The sequence below is a fragment of the Vombatus ursinus genome, unplaced genomic scaffold, assembly GCF_900497805.2.
Source record: "Vombatus ursinus unplaced genomic scaffold, bare-nosed wombat genome assembly UNPS02014973.1, whole genome shotgun sequence".
NCBI classification, from domain to species: domain Eukaryota; kingdom Metazoa; phylum Chordata; class Mammalia; order Diprotodontia; family Vombatidae; genus Vombatus; species Vombatus ursinus.
In genome coordinates, this window is record NW_020954751.1 from 13848656 (window position 1) to 13871442 (window position 22787).

Here is a 22787-nt window from a genome sequence, read left to right on the forward strand (position 1 = left end):
ACACACACACACACACACACACACACACACACACACACACACACACATGCATACACACACTCAACACATTCACTGAGGCAGAATGTGAATTTATGTATTTCAAACTGTGCTTTGTCCCCTCTTTAGCATATTTCCTCTCTATTCAAGGAGTGTATAAAATTTGGAAAGAATAAACCACTTCATCACATATAAAACTGAGACAAAAAGAAATCTATTTATACAATTGCAGTATGTCTGAGCCTTCCATACTTTGCTTATTGTCCTTTTATATTACCCATTGCCCATATACTAGGTTTACATGTGAATATTTACTTTTTCAATGGACTCAATTTTTTCTTCTGGTTAATGGGGTTTGTATGATGATCTTGTAGGGGTTCAGAATCACTGGAATGTATAGGGTATGACCAGGTGTGAGAATGTTCATCTTTGAGTGGAAGGTGCCACTCCTTTTCCCAAAGGAGGCAGGAGATTGGACTGCAGATGAGTGCAGTAGGGTTTGGAAGGCCCAGGGTCAGTCCACTGACTTTCCTTTTCCCTCAAGGGTCAGGTACAGCAGATGGAAAGCCTGAGGTCAAAGGGAAGCTTCTTTGTACTAGAGGTTCTCCACTTCCTGTTGGGAGATGAGGCTAGCAGCAGGAAGTGAAAGTTGCCTTATACTGGCACAGATGTGCCAGAAGGTGAAGCAAGAGATGGAAGATGGTCTGTCAGAGGAAGGTCTGTGTTTTCCTCCCCTGAAGCTGGTGATCAGGCCTTGCAAAGGGTATGTGTAAAGTGAAGTTGTTTTAGTTCTGTGCGGAAGCTTGTTTAAGAGATGGGTAAACTTGAACAGAAAGTGTAAGAGATAAGAGAACAAATAAAACACAGCCCTGGAGATATGTTAGGCGGTAACGGGGGAATAAAGAGAAATGAAAGGGATAGAATTATCATGGAGTAGAGGAAATATTGGTCATGAGAATGTCACTCATTTCCATAGCAGTCCCCTTTTTATTCTTGCTCTTTCCTGTTGCCTGAAGGATATAGCAGCAAACAGGATGTAATGTTAAGGTTAAGGAGATGCAAAAAGTTACCTATAAAATTTTGCTCTGGTTCAGGGCAGAGGCTCACAGATGAGAGATTGTAAAAAACACTAATTGTCAGATTGGTTTAGTCATTTAAAAGTCTGCTTATCTTTTCAGTTGAAATAATTTATAAAGGTCCTTTACTTTCAGAAAAGTTTTAAAAATTACAAATAGTTTCATATGATTTTATATATATATATGTATATATATGTGTGTTTATACATCTATTTGCACATGTGCATGTGTATAGTTTTTGGCTTTGGTGGGATGCTGTTTACAGATAACCTCTGCTTAAAAACTTTAAAATTTCACTATCTTAATTTCATGTTCGTATTGATTTTGGTAAACAGAATTTGAAGATGCATTTACTTTGAAGTATAGCAAGTGCTAGGATAGTATATACTTGAATAGCCCTTTATCTTGACCTATTGTGTGATATGTTAGCTATGTGTAATAAATTATTTTAAATGTTTTTAAAGACAGCCTTTAGGGGGAAGGAATTGGCTGTAAATATAAACATGTGCCTTTTTTTTAAAGACTTTCCATAATCTGATTCCAATTTAATTTTCTAGCCTCACACTATATATTCTCCTTCACATACGTTATATTTCAGTCAAATTGGACTACTTACCATCTCCTGATTGCTCTTTCTCAGTCTCCCCACCATAAATAGAAATGATACCTTCATCCTCAAACCATTTATAACATTTTGTTTGGTTTTCTACTTTTCATTTCATCTCAATCTGCCTTGTATTATAGTTATTCTTATAGTTATTTGCATACATGTCATCCTGTACACAATCCTTATTCTGATGCGTGACAGAGACGCTGGGTTTTTTAAGGCTGTACCAGTGGAACACAATTTCTGTCCAGTTTCACTAATTTTGAAAGAGTTCAGAGAAGCACACAATTTAACTCTTTATTATGAACAAGATCAGCATAGCTGAGTACCAAAAAGCTCATCATCAGAAGGTTTTCCTTTGCATGATGAGTTATTCGGTCCTTTTGGAAGAAATTATTTTGAATACTAACACTAGTCAAAGATGTATATATACTGTCCAAATTATAATACGTAGCTGGATAAGACCATTGATTTAGCCATTTATTATCTATAAAGTATGTCTGCTACAGCGAAATAGTCAACTTAATCTGGAGTCAATTAGGAAGAGCTCAAACTTCATTAAAATTGAGAAATTGGTTAGTACTTTCAATAAGCCTAAGCTACTTCTTGCCCCTAAAACATCTTTCTTCAACAACACTAATACTCCATTGCTGTATCTAGCTTCGAATTACTGAATGTGTCTTTAAGAATCACAGTTTCAAAATTGTTTTTACATGTAATTGGAGAAAAATAAAATACTAAATAAACACTTTTTAAAAAATCACAATTTCAGGTGACCAAAGAGCAACAGAAGGATATACACTATAACATGTATACATAGAGAGGCTATAGTATGATACCAGTAATTACTTAGTTAAAAGAGATGATGTAAAAAAACTTAACAAATGAAATATTTGGCTGGAAAGAAGTGGGACTGGTCACCTAGGAAGAATGAATAAGAATGACAGACAACTCTCTTGCTGCCCTGGTATCCTTAAGAGAGTAGACAAGTCAAAATCAGACTTCTGGTGTAAAACTGTATCCATTGAGGTTTTATGGAAAGATATAGATGATACACAGTGTGAGAAGGCATTGAGAGAGCTGCCAACTGAACCAGTGGGATGGAAGCAAGTAGATTACAGATCCTTAGTAATACATACTTTAAACTCCCATTAGAGTGTAAGCTTATTTTAGTTATTTATGCCTAGTATGATGATGCCTTGTTCAAAGTAGGTGCTTATTAAATGTTTTTTAATCTGAATTTTTAGACATAAAATCTTTGTTGTAACTAAATTAAGATGGGATATGAGAGCTATCTTGTAATAGTTGCTTAAATGGCCATGAAGTAGAAAAAAACATAGAAAGGGAGTTTAAAACATAGATAAGAACTGGGATTGGAACTTGAATTTTAGCTTATTTTTAGGCTTACTTTGACATTGGGCAAGGCACTTAACCACTGTAGTTATATGTTTCCTTATATCTGAAAATTGGGTTAATGATATGTGTGAAATACTCAAATAAAAAGTAGTATGTCATAGTATGTCAGTGCCAAGCACTAATACTAATAACAGTAGTCATCTTCCACCCCCTAAAAGTGATACATGTTATGTTCAACAAAGCTTAAATAAATGAAGTTTATTGGAGAAACTGTATGTCTTTAATTCAGTTTCTGTGGATTCAGCCAAAAATCCATTACAAGATCAACAGTTTGGTTTTTCCAGTGTGGAAATGTCAGTGATATTATGCATATAAAAAAATGATCCATATATGGGTTATTATGTCATTTTAGGCATAATGCCATCATAAATTTGTTGGAGAAATTTACAAACACATGGAATTTTATAACAGCTAGGCAGTGCAATAGATAGATCACTGAGTCATGAGTGGAAGACCTAAGTTCAGAATTGGCCTCCAATATTTACTGACTGTATGACCCTGGGTAAGTCACTTAACCTTGCTTGCCTCAATTTCCCAAACTGTAAAATGGACATAATAATAGCCTCCCAGAGTTGTTGTGAGGCTTGACTAGGATAGTAATTGTAAAACACTTAACACAGTGCCTGGAACATAGTAGGCACTTAACAAATGCTTATTCCATTCTTTAACAAATCTAAGTAGAGGCTAGATTGCCTCATAAAGCTGTCATCTGTTCAACAGTAACTGCTTCTATTCTAATAGTACCAGTTCATTCCTGACTTAATATGTGTTTAAACTTGTTCATTTCTGAAATCATTTTACACAAGCCATTAAAGAAGAAACACGTGTACAAATGTTTGCCTGATGAGAGTATATTACAGCATGTTGGCAATCCACTCATAATGCAGAAGCAGTAAAGTATTTGTTGAATATTTTGTCAAAAGTCACAACTTTGCTAGGTGATGACACCAGGAAGCAGGCTCAGCCACAAAGAACTGGATCCAGCTAAGTTCAGTGAAGTTGTGCAACTGGTAACAGAGATTCGAAGGGGCATGATCCACACTGGCCATCATTAGGACAGAGGATCCTTTTAGAAATAAGACAAAGGCAGCACAGTACACTCTATATAAGGCTCAATGGACACAGCACTTAGACCAGATGAAACCAGAATGATCCTGGATATACCTTAATACAAATCTTTGACCAAGCCTTTGACTCATAAACATTCCATGGGACATTGTTCATTCATGGGAGGTCCATTTTATGTGATGAGATCTTTTGGTGTGATATCATAAATGTGGATCAGCTTCAATAAATTATATGTGCGAAGTCCTTAACACTGTGTTTTATGCTTTGGAGGCCTTCAGTCAGTATTTGTTTAATAAATGATGTATTCTGGTCATTCTTTTTAGGGAAAGGTTATAGAAGTGAGCAAAAAACTTGCTTTGGTGTGAAGACACTCTACCCCCAGACTGAATCTGGGAGGGTTTCATATGCAACTTTTACTTCTCGTGTTACCTACAGATTTGAACTCTAAGTGACCGTAGGGTTTTCTAAGCTCTATGGAGTTTTTAAACATTATAAATTTTATGTCAATTTTTTGATGATTAAGAACCAAATATTGAACAAATAGAGATTACTATTTTAGGGAAAGTCAAAATAGAGACTGATTCAGTTGCAGAGATGACTAATTTATACACTAGCCTCACATGATTCAGAATGTGTGAATGACTCAATCCATTAATATACTTGGCTCCCATGATCTCTTCTTCCAGTGAAATAATGGTTATAAAGCAATAATAATTGAAGGTGGAGGCATTGACTTTGCTGTGTGGTAGTAAAGTGACATACTTAGAGCAATTGTGTATGTTTAAAATATTAGGTTAAGAAATGAGGTGTATTATTTTAACAGAAATAGAAAAAATTAACTATTATATTTTATGTTCAATATGGGAGAACTCATTCTTAGATAACTATAACTTATTAATTAATTTATTTTAAACAACTGGTAAACCTTCAAACTGATTGGCCAACAAGAGACATAACTTTAATTTTTCTAGTTGTTACCTAGTACCAGAGTGTTTTGATAACACTTGCTTAATGATATAATTTAAAATCTGGAAATGTCAAACCCTCATCATTTTTGCTATTTTTTTCATTGTTTCCCTTAGATGTATATTTGCCAAGTAACTGAAATATCTAATCAAAATGGCTGTCAACTAATAAGGATAGGAGAAAGAGGAAACTGCTTGTGTCTATTTGCCAAGCCAGGTTTGATATAGAGCAGCTACAATGAAGACAAAAGAATGGCAATTGAAACATCAAGAATTTGGGAGAGACTGAATCCAAGAAAGGAAGTAGTAGCAAAAGACATGGCTTGAAAGGTTTAGATACAAAGGCCCTAAGTATATGTATCAAGCAATATGAATCATAAGTCCTAACACAAGGAAGCATATTTGCTCTCACAAGTATCACTTAAATTGGTAGGATGAAACCCATGACTAGAGTGTTTCTCCAAATGGATATACCTCATTCAAGTAAAACAATTGTATTTGAAGGGCTGGAATGTGAGTAACATGATTTATTGAGAAAGTATACTCATATGAGGAAATCCAAGCCTCAAAAGGGGAATATCTGGGTGAAGATTGTAGGATCATAGATTTGGAGTTGAAATGGATGTCAGAAGGCATTTACTCTAATCTCATTTTATAGAGGAAACTGAGTCCCATGAAATTTAATTGACTTGCCCAAGCTCACCTGGATAGTAGGAATCAAAGTCAGGACCAATGGAGGGAGAAACAGAAGTGATTTTGTTACCATAGTATACTATAACATCATCTGGACAAAGCAGGAAATAGATGAATATGGTGAATAGCTCATAGGCCTGGCACAGAGAGGCATAGTATAGTAGTTGTGTCATATTTCACGTTCATCATTTTATAAGGAAGCTGGTGGCACAGTGGAGAGAGTCTTGGACCTCAAGTCTAGAAGATCTGAGTTCAAATGTTGCCTCAGACTCTTCTAGCCATGTAACTCTGGGTAAGTCACTTAACTTCTGTCTCATTTTTTCCTCAACTATAAAATGAGAGTAGTAATAGTATCTACCTCCCAGGATTGTTGGGAAAGTAAATATGAGACAATATTTATAAAGTGCATTGTAAATCTTAAAGTGCTAGATAAGTTAGCTATTATTTATTATTATTATTTCCTTGGTCTCTACATTTATTGGTACTTTTTCTCTTTGCCAAAAGCAAAACAAAAATGATAATTTTATCTTTGAAAAGATGCAAGAACTAACAAGGGAAAATTCTATACTGGATCAAATTCTCACAAGTGGAACTGGATCAAATTCTCACTAATGGAGGAACTGGTTATTGAGGTAGAAATGATTCAGAATTTGATAAAGGAAAAGAAAGCAGGTCATTATCTACCATATACCTTAATATTGCTGGTGGCAAGCTATTATTTGTTAATTGATTAATGCCATATACACATACTATATATATATATATATACACACACACATATATATATATAACATATTTTATATGTGTGTGTGTATCAGGATGTGTTTGGACACACATACAACACACATACACACACACACAGATATTTCAGAAATTCTTTGTTTCTGTCGTTCTTATACCATAATGTATACAGTGAGCACAAGATGGATTGCCTCTTGAACATTCAACTAGTTGCCTGAGCTGAAATGCAAACAAGAGTTGAATAGTGTCCATGGTTTTTATTTTTCCTCTTGGTTGAACTTATGATCTCATAGGTGAAGGAAATTCCTAGTGTGGGGAGCTTGCCAGTACAGAAAAACAACTCTTACAACATATAGTATTAGCAAGTTGCCTGTGATGTTGAGATATTAAATACCTTTCCCATGGTCACACAGCTAATATGTTTCATAGGTAAGACTTGAATTCAGATCTTCTTAACTCCAAGATTAGCCTTCTACTGTGTAACACTGACTTTCTGGAATCTGTCCATGGGTATATTCTCCAGGGGAAAAAAAGCCATTTCAGAAAGCACAGAAATTAACCTTAAAAAAAAAAAGGAAGAAAAGAAGATTACATAGCCTAAAACCAAAGATTTTAGACCTGGAAGAGGCCTCAAAAGATCATTCATTCAAGCAGTGTCATCCCTGTTGCAAGGTGGGAAGTGAATCTAGGTCTCCTTCCTGCTAGTGTGATAGTTCTCATTCTATTGTATTAAGCTGCTGTTGGCTAATTTGATTGATTTAACTTGGTTTGTTTTTGTTAAGTAAATTGCTTACTATATTTTGTTGGAGATTATATTGCAATACCCTTTAGCTTAGAATCTTTAGCATTGAAATTGTCAGGTTCCCCCATCCACTGCTTCCATATTGTAGAGATAAAGGGTTAACTGTACATAGAAGTCACAAAGAACGAGAATGGGGAAGACGTGCTTGTAGGAGATAAATATGCATGCTGTTGGCAACAGAAGATCCAATAGTGGGGAAAGTTAACTGATAACATTGAGTTTTGGAGCAGATGGGAGCCAGACCCAACTGGATGAGTTGTTGAGAGAAGCAGCCCAAACCAAAGAGAACAGACAAAGATGATTAAAGACTCAGAATGGAAGCTGGGAAATAAGGGAACAGCCAGATGCATAATAATTTGTTGGTCATGATAAAGACAGATTTCTTGTTGAAAGAGGCCATCTCTGCTGCTTTCTTTGAACACAGAGCTGGAATACCAGCTACTTCTTTGGGCCAGGCTAGTTATTTGGGCTCAGGATTGGAATGCCAGTACACTTGTTGACCATGTAAAATTGAATAAAATTAAATTTAGTTAACAGTAAAAAGTTTGAAAGGATACAATTAATAATCCAAGTTGCACTGTTCTTCTTTGCTTCTATATTAGCTACCCATGCAATGCCTAATCAAAATGACATCCTGCATGACAGTGGAAGGTCCACGAAACCTCAAGACTACTATAGACTGGGCTTTTATGGCTCAGGGGAAAAGGAAGCCTTGCCAGTGGTTCAGGCCCTGGTTTCTGGATCAATTAAATCTTGAGAACAGGATCTGTACTGTCGCGTGGGCAGTCTCACCAGGCTAGAGGAAGCCCTTTCCTGCTTTCTCCTTCTATGTGAATCTTGTCCATGTTTTTTTTGTAGATTCTCTATAGAAGATCCTCTCAATGTGCCAAGAGACTTCTTCTGGATCTTGTCAAGTTCTATGGGTAACAGTGGAGTCCTGAGGTTTTCCCATCTGTTATCTGTTTCCCTTGCTATAAGTTCAGTCTATCTTCTTTTCCAATAATTTATTTCCTTTATGTTTTCCATTATGCTACTTCAGGTGCATAGAACATCATTCTAAATATGCCAAAGCCTACTTACACTTTCTGTGTGTCTTAGAATGGGCACTTCTTGAGAGAAGGGACTATTTTTCCTTTTTTTTTTTTTTTTTTTTGTATCTCCAATGTTTAGTGCAGTGCCTTACACTTAGGGTGCTTAATAAATGCTTGTTGTTTTATTGATGTCTTTTATTGTGAGGACAGTTTGGGATTCGACCCTTTCTAGATCTTCAGGCTTCTGCCTCTGTCCCTGGCTGTTTCATCACCTTTCTTTATTAGGTCTAGTTTTGGCTGAACCACACTCAAGCATTGTTTCTACCCCTTCCTGCTTCCTGCACATGCTCTTTGGCCAGTTGTAGCTGTTCTTCCACAGAGATCACTGTAATGTTCCATGATTGACAGCTGTATAGTATTTCCAGAATAACATTTATATTGAAAAAATGAGTCTCTGGGAATGGTAGCAGCTTGAGATCATTAAAAGTACTGTATAATTTTCCAAATAAACTTTCCCTTTCTCAGTCCAACTCTTTGTCCTTCTGTAGTGTCTTTGCCTATAATATTGCTGTATTAATTCTATTAACTGACTGTCTAACAACATGTTAGATATTGTTAAATAATTGTTTGGGCAATTCCTGCTGTCTAAATAATAGACATTTTTTCTTCCACTTAGTTTTCCAATGTGGATTGTTACATTGTTTTCCTTTGAGTAATTATAGTCTTTATTAAGGAGGTTCTGTAATATTAAGGGTCTTGTTTCAATTGTACATTATACACAAATAGGAGCCTCTTGAGGATCTTACGAACTATAGGAAACTCCTCTTTTATTAGAAAAGCATCTTTCACAACAGCAGAGAAGTCAATCAGTAAGCATTTATTAAGCAACTACTGTGTTCCAAGCATTGAGAATGCAAAGAAAGGTAAAAGACAGTACCTGCCCTTGAGGTGCTAACAATCTAAGAGGGGGAAAGAACATGCAAATAACTATGTAAAAACAAGTTATATACTGGAAAAAAAAATAGAGGAATTAATCAATAGAAAGAAGGCACTAGCATTAAGAGAGATTGAGGAAGGCTTCCTGCAAAATGTGGGATTTTGGCTGAGACTTGAAGGAAGCCAGGAAGCAAAGATGGGGAGGAAGAGCGTTTCAGGTGTGGAGGACAGCCAACGAAAATGCTGGGAGTCAAGAGATAGAATGGCTTGTTTTGAGGAATAGCAAGGAAGCCAGTGTTATTAGATCACAGAATACTTTTAGCAAGAGTATATCTTTTATGCTTTGCTTAATAATAGTTAGATGGTCCTTGAATGAGATTATTTCTTTGGTTACAGATATCAAGGAATCTTTTATGATTTTAACATATGATTGAGAGACTCCTTGTTGGAGAACAGCCTTTAAGGATGTGTTTTGTATTACTAAATCAAATATTTTTGACTTAAAAGGCAATGTACTGCGATAGAGTCCCAGACTCTGAGTTAGGAAGATCCAAGTTCAAATTGTGTGTGTGTGTATGTTCAGTCATGTTCAACTCTTCAGGACCTCATTTGAGGTTTTCTTGGCAACGATACTGGAGTGGTTTGTAATTTCTTTCTTTAAAAGCTCATGAGGAAACTGAGGCAACAAGTGACTTGCCTAGGGTCACAGAGCTAGTCAGTGTCTGAGGCCAGATTTGAACTCAGGAAGATGAGTCCTCCTGACTCCAGGACTAGTACTTTATCCATTGTGACTCCAAATCAAGAAGGAGCTCACCGTCTTATGGGGGAAGATAACATAAAAAGAAGCTGCACAGGGTGTGGAGGAATACCTGGCAGCAGGTACATGATAAAGCCCTACAGCCAGGATGAGAAATGTCTTATAGGGCCTAAGTTCCAGTGCTTATTGTAGGAAGATGAGTTTCTGTAAATCATGAAGTCCAGAAGAGCAGGCTGGTAGGAAATGATGGAGTGAATGCCCTGTCTGCCCTCCTTAAATGGTACAGTATTTGGGAGCTCTTTCATGTCCTCTCTCCACAGTCATCAACCAGAGAGAGTGAGGGGCCCCAGGGACAGGAGTTGCTGAGAAGGTGTGAATTTCCAAGTTGATTTCATTTTCCAGAATGATGAGATTCTGAAAATCATGAAATCCAGGAGAACATCTGGGTGGGGAATGTTATATAGCTAATCAATTAACCTCTTTCATTCTCAGTTTCTTGACCTGAAAATTGGAGTGATATCCCCTATCTCACAGAGTTGTTATAAAGGTAAAAAGAAAATTTATATAAAGCATTTTGAAGGCATTAAAGTGTTATATAAATATGTTATTATTGTTAATAATAAAATGAACATAGGGTCTTCTAGTTTCTGAACCTTTGTGCATCTGTTAAGATGTAATCTGGTATATAATCATTTGCAAAAGCCTACTTATTTTCTTCTCATATTTTCTTCAAGGGTACTCTTTTGATTTATATACAGATTATTCTCATAAAGAACTTAAAAAAATGAGAAAGAAGGTACATCACTTAGTAGTAACTTATGTTGTCTCAATTCCTATTTTTTGGGTATCTTCCAGTGTTTGAGATATTTTGTAAAATGGCCCCTTACAGCTTTCTGGCTCAGATTTCAGTGGTACGTATTTGTTCTGTTCCTGATACTCTTTCTGACTTTGTCTCTATCTATATCATTTCTTCTCTTCATGCAGCTTTTCTGGGACCACGATGCCAGATGTTATGGTTCCTCTGTCACTAATGTTGAAAACAAATTATACATGTACTGTTGAATTTGTGTCCCTTTTCCTTCTATTTGTTGCCCTACCATTTTAATCTATGAATTAAGCTCTTGGGGTGATGTGACTCATTTGAATTTCACAATAAGCATTTTGTAGGATGGTTTTTTTTTCTACTCCTGTTGCCCTGGTATTCATGAAATGTTCAGAGAATCAGAAGAAGCCTGTCATATATTCTGTAGACCTGTCTACAGAGAATTTATGGAAGAGGACTGAGTTAAATTAACCCAAGATAGGCTGTGATCTGCACCAGTAGAGGGAGTTCCCACATCATTGAAATCATGAATCCATCTGATTGTTGAACTAATTACTACTTTTTCCCCCAGAATGATAAACTGTGTCATATATGATATCTCAAAGTATTTTTATATAAACATAAGCACATGAGTATTTTTCCCCTGAGTAAACAGTCTCTCTAAACAGTTACAGAATCAGAAGCTTCTTTAGGTCTTTAACTCATTTGGAGTTCTGTGTCCTATATCTGGGGGTTCTATATTGTCTGGACATAAGGCAGAAAGAGTCTATGATCCAATGGACCTTTTTGTTTTGTTTTAAATATCTGTCACTCCTATGAACTATTCTAGACTTGTTCTTAGAAAGTGAACTGTCCACATGAATCCTTTCCCATTTTTTCTTCTTAAGCGACCTGCAGGACAGTTACTTAAAAGTAAAATTCCTTTTTTTTTCTTTAGGATTTTATTAGTGGTATTTTAAGATATAAACAGAGAAAATGAAATCCTTGAAAAAGAAGAAAGAGAAAAGAAACTGCATTTTGTAGCACTGATGTAGGGAGATGCTTGGCTGAATACTTTCTAAGCAGTCATTTTGATAGTGAGGCTACATTAAGTTCTCTCTAAAATATAGCTGTACTAACTGTGGCATCAAGTTTTCTCAGATTTCTTCTATGTACTTTATTTGTATTCTTTACAATAGCCCCCTTCTGATGCCAGGAGTATAAAAGAACCATGCAGAATTACTCATAAGTCTGGGTATTAGGATTACTAGCTGTATTTCATGTAGACTGGTATTTCGTCAGACACTGACTAGGACCAGTATGTAGACCAAAGAAATAAAAGCTAACATCTTCTCACTCAGTTCTAGGGGACTGAAGTGCATTTGAAGATGTTGTCATTTACTGACAGATTGCTACTAAATATTGATTTCAACTGTTTCAGCCATTTATTAATTGCTTACCATGCACCAGGCCTTAGGGATATAAAGAAAGGTGAAAAACAGTCCCAGCCATCAGAGAACTTACAGTCTAATGGGAGGACCACATGTGGATAACTAAGTATATGCAAAATATATATGTAATAGATGAAAGTAATCTGCAATTACAGCAGGGAGTGGTTGGGGACCTGGGAAGGCCTTATGAATTAGTGCTGGATATATAGAACTGGGAATCATCTGCGTAGAGTTAATAATTGAAAAAAATAATGTTGTGAATCAGAATTTTTACTTTATTTTTACCAACCTGACAACCTTAAATTTTGTTGATATCACCAATGTGGGGAAAACAAATAAACCAAATAAGAAAAAAAGGGAATTTTAATTTTTTTTGAAATTTTTGTTTTTTGTTTGTCCAGTTTAGATTATTCTTTTGCTTATAATCCCAAAATTGTGCTTACAAGACTGGAGGAGACTATATGTTACTTAAAAAAAAAACAAAAAAAAACCTTTGTCTTCTTATAGAATCTTAAGTAAAACATCTAATAGATGAGAATCAGTCTTTTAAAGACCTAAAGTACTTCCAAAAGCTCTTTCTCTAACCCATTCAGATGTTTAATAACCTTTGCTTCCAACAAATAGTTTCTATAGCTCATTTAAAGTGAATAAAAACATTTATTAAGCATTTACTACATGTCAGTTACTGTGCTAAATACTGGGGATACAAATACAAATGTGAAACATCTGTACTCAGTAAACCTACATTCTGATGGAGGAGTGGACAACAATAGGGAAATGATGTTTATGGAAGTGTGATTTCAGTATAGTCTCAGAGCCAGAAATGGAAAGCATTGGAGAGGGAAGAGGCCCTGAATTCAACTAGGTGGAAAGTGGCAAGAATGAAATTGTGGGCTTCCTGTTTGTTCCCAGGCAGTTGAGAGCTCAGATGGCTTAGCAGCTAAGCCTTAGCTTGTCCTAGGTTGATCTCTGGAGGTATAGTAGGTTGGAAAATTATTAAAAGGAGGAAAAGCACCAAAAAACAAAAGAATAGACTAAAGATGCCAAATCATAGAACATTAGGAGTGCCTTAAAAATCATCTTATTGAACTTCCTCATTTTAGACATAAAGAACCTGAGGCCTAGAAAGACTGTAACTGACTTGCCAAGAGTCACACAATGAATCATTAAGATCATGTAGATGACAATATTCTTGTTGGTGACCTTGGGCAATTTATTTAGGATTTCTCAAAGTGATTTCCTACTTGGGTGGAATGGAAAGAATATATTATTCATCTGCTTTGACTATTTTTTATGAAAAGAACTATATTACATCTTAATTATATAAAAAGTAGAAATTATAGTAGAAAGGCAGTAGGCAATCAATAGTATGTAATATAAAAACTGACAGTCTTAGTGTATTAACACTGATCACCCTCTAACCATATAGATAAGTCTGCTTCTAGAGTCTTCCATCAAACAGGGCTATGGAAAATATAGACTTAGCAAAAAGCCTTTTTAGGGATAAAGGGTTTACAAGCTAAGCCCTAGAAGATGGCCCAGCATTTAGCACAAGGCTGGAACATAGTAACTGCTTAATAAATGTTTATTGATTGATTACTGATTCATGGAGCAATTGGTATTGCTTAGTATGAAAAAGAAAACTGATAGAGATTTAATAATGACACTCAAGTAGAAGAAAAATTTCTATATATGGTAACTAATTGCTCTCTACTGAGGAAACAGATTTAAAATCACAGTATTAAGAATTTAAGTTAGAGCCTTCTGACAAGGATGGTAACATGAAAGATTCTAGCCAAACTCAGCTTCCCTAAAAAATACCCTAGCAAGAATTTTTTAAAAGAGCACCAGAAGGAATAAAGATGTAATACAACCTAAGAGAAACAACAGTGAGACTTTTTCTAATAGCAAGGGATCAGAGAGATACCATTCTATTGTGCCCTGATCTCCTGGGCTGGAGTCTTCCCGTTTGTAGGAGACCCTTCCTGCCTGCATGAGATCAGAGAGACATCATTCTATTAAGTGCTAGTCCCCTAGGCTGGCCCCTTGCAGGGGCACCTTCTGCCTGCAGAAGCCAGGAAGACACCATTTCTTCCTGTTCTTTCCATCTATCTCTTGGCCTGACCTGCCTTCAGGGACAAGAGAGAAATACTTTCATTACTTCTCGTCACTGATCCCCCAATGATGTTTTTTTTTGTTTGTTTTGTTTTGTTTTGTTATGTTTTTGTTTTTTGCTAGGCAATGGGATTAAGTGACTTGCCCAGGGTCATACAGCTAGTAAGTGTCAAGTGTCTGAGGCTGGATTTGAACTCAGGTCCTCCTGACTCCAGGACCTGTGCTCTATCTGTGTGCCACCTAGCTGCCCCTCTGTAGTGATGTTAATAACCTTCCTGAACTCATTTAGCAATGATTAATAAACTCCCATTTAGTCATACCCTCTCCATCCCATTTATCCAGAGCCCCTGGCAATCATTTCACAAATCTGTTGTTACCTTCACTACCCACTTGCCATTCCAATATCCCCTCAAGATGATACACTCTAAAGCTATCCACCCCATCCAACATAATCTCCGGAATATGCTCTCAGTAGGTAATAAAGTTGCTTTCAGCTTAAGTATTTACATTTCCTACTCTTTTCACCTTTTCACTCTCACTGAAACCCGACTCCCTCCCCATGACGTAGCCTCCCTGGCCACCCTTTCCAACACTGGTCATACTTTCACTCCTTCCTCCCAACTTGTTGCTCAAGGGGGTGATTTGGAATACTTCTTGCTCCTTATTGCCACTTCCAGGCTCTTTCTCCCTCTATCACTTAGTAACTTCTCCTCCTCTGAGGTTCATTCAATCCATATTTGCCATCTAATCAAAATTCTGGTAGCTGTCATCTATTACCTTCTAGAACATTCCCCTTCTTTTCTCGAGTTCAGCCCATGGTTCACAATAATTCTTGCCCCCATATTAGGGGACTTCAACGTACATATTGATTCTTCATCAAATGCCCTTACCTTCTGCTTCTTTACTTTTCTTGTTTACCTTGACATACCAAAGGAACCTCAGCGACCTATGAAAAGGGTCATACTCTTGATCTTAATGCCCCATTAAATGCTCACTTCAGTGTTCATGAACTCTGAAATTCCTTTATTTGTTGTCATGCCACCTTGCTCTGTGCCTTGCAACCCCAAACCCTATTCTTCACCCTCACATTGATCACCAGTCTTTTGACTCTTAGTGTTTTCCCAGGCCATGTCCCCTACACTGGCTATACTCTTCTTCCTTCCTAACCTTCACACCTAACCAACTCAGCTCTGCACTGTCTTCTTCCTTTGACTCGCTTGTTTCCTTATTCTGTTTCCAGTCTTAAACCTGCCAAGCCTCAGCCTGGGATAATTTCTACCATCTGCTGCCTTTGCTCCTAGTCATGTGCTGCTGAATGAAGCTGGAGAAAGTCACAAAACCCTGCTGACTGGATCCATTGCAAGTGTGTGTTATCTCAACCAGGCCCTTCTCTGTGGCACGACAATCCTTTTACACTTCCCTAACGGACTCACTATCCCACGCATCACAGTAGCTTCTCCAAATCTTTTTACCCCTCCTTCAACTTTCTATAGCTCTCCTTTTTGCTAACTTCTCAGCTGAGAACCTTGCCCCATTTAACGGAAAAAACTGAGGCCATTCACCAAGAGCTTCCTCTTCTTCCCTCTTCCTCAACTCACATATCCCAGTTCCCTTTTGCCACTATCTGTGCCTTCGTCCACTGCCTTACGTAATGACTTTACAAAGAGAAACCCCTCTCCATATACAAGAGATCCCATTCCATTTTGTCTTCTCCAGCAGATTGTTCCCTCTATCATCCCTATTCTTTCATTTATCTGCAGCCTTTCCTCATATGATGGCTACTTTGCAACTCCCTATAAATTTGCTTATGTCTCTCCCAGCCTCAAAAAAATATTCATCTCCATCCATTCCCATTAGCTATCATCCTGTGTCTCCTGCTTTTTGTGACTAAACTCTTTCAGGAGGCCATCTGCAATAGGGACCTCGGCTTCCTTTTCTTCTCGCTCTGTTCTTAACTCTCTACAGTCTGGTTTCCCACTTCATCATTCAACCAAAACTCTTCTCTCCAAAGTTACCAGTGATCTCTTAATTGTAAAATCTAATGGCTATCTCTCAATCCTCATCCTTCTTGATCTCTAGAAACTTTGATATGTTGATCACGCTTTTCCTCCAAGTTTTAATGACACCATTCTTTACTAGTTCTACTATCTGATCACTCTTAAGTCTCCTTTGCTGGATCTTTATCCAAGTCATGCCCACAAATCATGGGTGTCCCACAGGGCTCTATCCTGGACTTTCTTCTCTTCTCCCTCTATACTATTTTACTTGGTGATCTCATCAGCTTCCATGGATTCAATTATCATCTCTTTGCTAATCATTCTCTTATCTACTAATTCAGCCCTAGCCTTTTTCCTGACTTTCAGTCTTGCATCTCCAGTTGCCGTTTAAGTATCTCCAGTTGAATGTTCTATAGATATCTTAAACTTAATATATCCTAAACAACTCAATATATTCCCCCCTCCCCAAGCCTTCCCCCACTTCCAAACATCCATATTACTGTTAAGGGTACCTCTGTCCACCTAGTCTTCCAGTCTTGAAACCTAGGTATCATTCTCTCCTCCTCACCATCTTTCATCCCCTCTTCGTCCTCCACCATAGCCAATCTGTTGCCAAGCTTACTAATTTCACTTTTGCAGCATCTGTTGAGTATATTCTTCTCTTAACACTCCAATGTAGTTCCTAATCACCTCCAGTCTAGACTATTGCAGTAGCCTGCTGTAACAAACCCCTCCCCACTCCAGAATATCCCCCTAAAGCATGGTCAGACCATCTCACATACCCTACCCCTCCCCCCCTCAATAAATTCCAGTGGCTCCCTATCACCTCCAAGATCAAATATAAAATCTTTCATTTGGTCTTCAAGTCCCTTCATAACCTGCCCTTCTCCTTCTTTCCAATCTTCTTACACTCTCCCTGTATCTCCACATGTGCTGCAATCCAGTGACACAGGCCTCCCTGCAGTTTGTACAAGATACTGTCTCCCAACTTAAAACACTTGCACTGTCTGTTCTCCATGCCTAGAATTCTCTCTTCATCTCTGCTTTATGGCTTCCTTCAACTCCTAACTAGAAGTCCTGCCTTCTACTGGAAGCTTTTCTTGATCCCTCTTATTTCTGATGCCTTCCCTCTGGTGATTATTTCCAATATCATGTATGTATAGCTTGTTTGTACATAGCAATTTGTATGTTGTGTCTCATATTAGACTATGAGTTACTCAAGAGCAGGAATGGTCTTTTAAAGCTATCTTTTACCTTTCTTCATATCCCTAGTGAGCCTGGCACAGTATCTTCCTCATAGCAGTCTCTCAAATATTTGTTGACTGACTGACCAGGTAGATATTTATGGAAACTAAGAAAACAGTGAAGTCAAAAAGCCTCATTCTTTGGTTAAATCTGTTAATCAGACTGGAGCATTTTTTTTTAAATTTTTGGCAGATGGACTCAGTTTCCATAAAGTCTTTTAGTACTGGTTAGCTATCAAAATGTGTCTCATTCTTTTATTTTTTCCAGGTAAAAGATAAAAATTACCTAAATCTAACACCAAATCTAAAAGTATTAGTCGAAGAGAAATTATTGGCTTTGAAAAATAGCAACACAGAAGGAGACTTGAAAAAAGATGATAGACTTGTGCAGTTTCGCAAACAGCTGAGAGATGTGAAGAAGCAATGTAAGTGTTTTGAAAAGTTATTTTATAAATTTTCCAATACAAAACTGGACACTGGTAGATATTTACTATTCTAATTTATAATCAAGGGAATACATTATTTTATTGGAATTCTCAGTTGACAGAATTTTTGCAGATCTCTGACTTTACAAGACCACTTACTCAATTTACTGCTGCCTTTTGAATTAGTTCTGCTGTATTTTTGGGTCTCTTTTTCCTTTTGTTTGAGATCATTTAGTTGATATCTAAAAAGCCAATGACTTCTTAAGAATGTTAAGAAAATTTCTCAGCTTGCTTTTTTTCCATTCATAAAAATGACTCTCTCTCTCTCATATTTGTATTTTTACAGTGTCTGAGTAGTCAGTCAATGAACATTTATTAATAACTAACAGTACTTACTATCTTCCAGGCCAGGGGTGAGGAACCTGTGGCCTCGAGGCCACATGTGGCCCTCTAGGTCCTCAAGTATGGCCCTTTGACTGAATCCAAACTTCACAGAACAATCTTTTATTAAGAGAATTTGTTCTGTGAACAAATGTGAAGTTTGGATTCAGTCAAAGAGCTATGCTTGAGGACCTGGAGGGCCACATGTGGCCTTGAGGCCACAGATCCCCACCCCTGTGGAACTGTGCTGAGCACTGGAGATACAAAGAAAGATGAAAAACAATCTCTGCCCTCAAAGAACTTATGTTCAAGTGGATTAGAGAACATACAAATAGCTATACTGAGAGAGCTATATTCAGAGTAAATGGAAGGTTATCTCAGAAGGAACTTGTGTATATGGTGAGTGGGGAGAGGGAACCTAGAATGGTATCCTGCACTCGGTGGGGTTTGAGCTCAGTCTCGAAAAATGTCAGAGGAGCTAAGACATGGAGAAGAGGAGTATTCCAAGCATGGATAACAGCTAGTGAAAAGTCCTGGAATTGAGAGAGGAAGTGTCATATTCAAGGAATTGCAGGTGGACCAGTGTAGCTGGATCCTAGGGTTCATGAAGGAATGGAAGGTAGAAGAAGGCTGGAAAAGTAGGATGGGGCCAAGTTACTAAATGCCAAACAGAGCTGTTTATATTTGTTCCAGAAGGTTATGGGGAGGTACTTCAGAAAAAAAAATCACCTTGGAATCAAGGTGGAGAATGAATTGGAGCCAGGCAATCAACAAACATTTATTGAATGTTTATTTTGTGCCAGGTCCTGTATTAAACCCAGATCACTATGTGTTGGACATTGTGCTTAGTGATGATACAGGTACAGGCAAAAAGAAAAGCAGTCCTTGACCTCAAGGAGCCTACATTGTAATGGGGGAAACAACACATAAGTGGGGAACTGAAGTTGGTGGGGAGGAGGTATCTAGGGGTTGCTAAGTTCAGAGAATAAAGCAGAACTGATATGGAGTACTCTCCTTCTTTGCTCACGCCCCCCCCCCCCATACAACCTGGTCAAATGAAAGCTTTACGAAGGGAGAGGAGTCCACAGGCACAGTTAGGCAGCTGAGACATGATGGTGTAGTGAGGAAAATCGAGGAAGTGGGAAGAAATCAGGAGTGTGGAGACACTTGAGAAAAGGAGGCTAGTTAGAAGACTTTTGCAGTAGACTAGGCAAGAAGTAACGCTCTAAGATTAAGTTACAGAGAGAGTGTTGGTTTGCCTTTGTAGAGTCTGTGGAGTTCCATAAACCAATGAAGTCATAAATTCTCTTCCTATCCTTGTTATTGAAGCCTCACTCCTCAGTAATGGAGCATACATTTATCTCTTTAGAAGTTACGGGTGAAGCAAGTCCTTTTTATAGTCTTATGTTCCTACCATCTATTTCATTTTCGTGCTATGGAAAAGAGTGCTATTGCATAATGTTAGGCAAAGATTGACTTCATGCCTTTATTTGTACTGTGTGATATAGTTTCATATTTTGAAATAGACTTTTACATATAAGCATTTTCATCAAACTGATGCTGAGATCTTAAAAAAGGATTAGGGAAGCTCTTGTCTATTCAACAAAGAGTTTCACAATTTCAGATGTTTTGCAATTTGAAAGAAACCTTTGCTTTAACTTTAGATTTATATGATAAGCATTTTTCAGCTGTATATTCTTGAATTTAGTTCATTGTTACAGTATTCTATAATCTGTTACACCCAGATGGTCAATGTTATTGTAATTCAGTTGTGGTTCTTAAAGGTGCTAGGGAATTTGCCTTTTTCCTGTTTATAAAGATGTGTTTTACTTCATGGGTCAAAACATTTAGTTGTACTTGGTGATTTTCAGTTGTTATATAATATAAACTGAAAGTCAGATTATCTGGAAATTGGAATTTCTTCCCATTCCCTTCCCTGCTTGCTTTTCTCTTTAATGGAAGTTTGCTCATAATAAAGTATATGGAACATGGAGGCAAGTTTTATGCCAAGGGCTACATCTTCCCTTCCTCTTCTACTTCCTTCCCTTTCATTTTATGCTCTCCCATCATCTTTTCTCCCCCTTACACTTTTTTTCTTCCTCACCTTCTCTGCTTGCTTTTCTCTTCTTTCCCTTCTTCCTCTTCCCTTTTAAAAAGCGAAAGTGATTTTTAAAATTATGCATACAAAGAGAAGCATTTTCCAGTTCTGCAGATAATGGGAATGTCTAAATGACAAACGAGTAAGAGCAATAATGTTCTTTTAGAGTCCTATCTAGAATATATTTAAAATTTAAAATTATTAAAAAAATTTCAATTTTAATATAGTTTTCTTTAGCATAGACTACATTGATATCAATCATCTTTTATGAAGTCTAGTCCTTTCTTTATAATTTGAATTGATTGCTGATGTCCATTAGCGGGAAAAACCTTTTCCATTTCTATATTCCATTGAAGATGTATCTTCCTCTTAATCAGTACTTTCTTTCTGAAGTGATCCACCTATTGATGTTACCCATGAAACTTTTATAAAAGGTTGACACCTATCAGTCACCAAGTATTCATTAAATAAAACATCTACTATGTGTAAACACCGTGTTAGGCATTGGGAATAAAAGTTATAAATTAAATAACACCTGCCTTAAAGATTTTACATTCTATGAAGGGAGACAACATATATATTACAAAGTAATATATACAGTTATGTACCTGTTATGTTATTAAATTATATTATTAAATTACCCAGTAATTTATTTTGATAAATGATATTTGACAAATTTATTTAGATAGAGCTGAATAATTGATTTACTGAGTATATGATCTGGCAGAAAGCAAGCTAAATGTATAAAAGTTTGGGAAATAAGATCCATGAAGAAAAGAGTAAAGCTTTAAAATTAGCATAGTATAAGGGAAAGAACATTGTCTCAGAACTCTTAGGATTATAGTTATAGAGCCATTAGAGATTTAAGATGTCATCCATCGTAACCTTCTCATTTTACAGAAATGAGAAAAGTGAGGCCCATGGATTAGAAGGGATTTGCCCAAGATCATTCAGCTAGTGAGTGGAAGAAGTAAGACTGTAACTGAAAGTCCTTGGATTCCAAATTCAATGCAATTTCTACCGTTATCACATTAGTCCTGTCGGTACGCTTCAATGTCAGGATTCAGGTGAAAAGGACCTGGACTCTTTAATCTTGGCTCTGCCACAAATTAGCTGTGTTACTCTGAGCAAACCACATCATGTTTCTTAGCCTTATCCTTGTTTATAAAATGAAGGAATTGGACTAGATTTTAAGCAAAGTCCCTTCCAGCTCTAATCCTCTATGATTCTCTGAGCTTCTGTAGCCTAGAGAAAAGAAGAACGAGCACCCACTTTGGACATAGAAGGATGTAGAAGGACATAGTTTATAGAGATGATTACCAGTACATCTCTGTTTCCAAAACAGAATAAAAATGAATTACTTTAAATTATACCAAATAGATGTCAGGCATTGGAAATTAGCAGTAGTTTTAATGGCCCCCAGTAAGACTGATGGGATCTCGCCTGCATTAAAGAAAGGATTTCGACCGTATTACTGGAAGTGATATTTCTATTACGCTCTGTCCTGGTCAGTCCAAATGTGTAACATTCACGCATCTAGTCCTGCGTACCTCTTAGGAAGGATCTTGCTAAGTGTTGTCCAGAGGAAGATGACCAGGGCATTCAAACAGACATTCAGAATTTTTAACACAAAGATCAGTTGAAGGAATTCAGACTGTTTAGCTGGGAGAAGAAAAGCCTTAGGAAAACATGATAATTTTCCTCAAATATTTGAAGGAGCCACGCGTGGAATCACAAAATCTCAGAGCTGTGGAAAGTACAGAGGCCATTGAGGCCAACTTGTTTCCTCATAGGAATTCCTTTTATAACATTCCCAGCAAGTCTGTGCTTGGAGTCCTCAAAGTAAAAGGAACAAACCATATCCCAAAGCAACCCATTATGTGTTTGGACAACTCTCATTTTGGGGAAGTTTGTTATTTACATCAAGCTGAATCTGCATCTCCCTACATCCTACCTGTTAGTTCAAGTTCTGTTCTCCAGGGTCAGGCAGAACATGTTTAATCTTCTCCGTGACAACCCGTTAAGGGCTGGAAGTGGAGGACTCAATCATGTTTAATTCTACTTTGCTTGTAAAAATTTACTCAAAGACCACAAAGAAGATTTTGATGTTTCTATATACCATTTCCTCAAATTTTCAGCTATCTTACTGAATTTATTTTCATTCTCATTTCAATTCAGTGTGAAA

General features: G+C 37.0%; 1 protein-coding gene across 1 annotated transcript in view; it reads left to right on the forward strand.

Annotated features, from left to right (window-relative positions):
- LOC114030641 (E3 SUMO-protein ligase NSE2-like) overlaps window positions 1-22787 on the forward strand; it is a 259588-nt gene that overhangs the window by 92975 nt on the left and 143826 nt on the right. The window contains exon 4 of the mRNA XM_027845490.1: window positions 17967-18123. Within this exon, the coding sequence (XP_027701291.1) occupies window positions 17967-18123 (157 nt within the window). The remainder of the gene's footprint in view (window positions 1-17966; window positions 18124-22787) is intronic.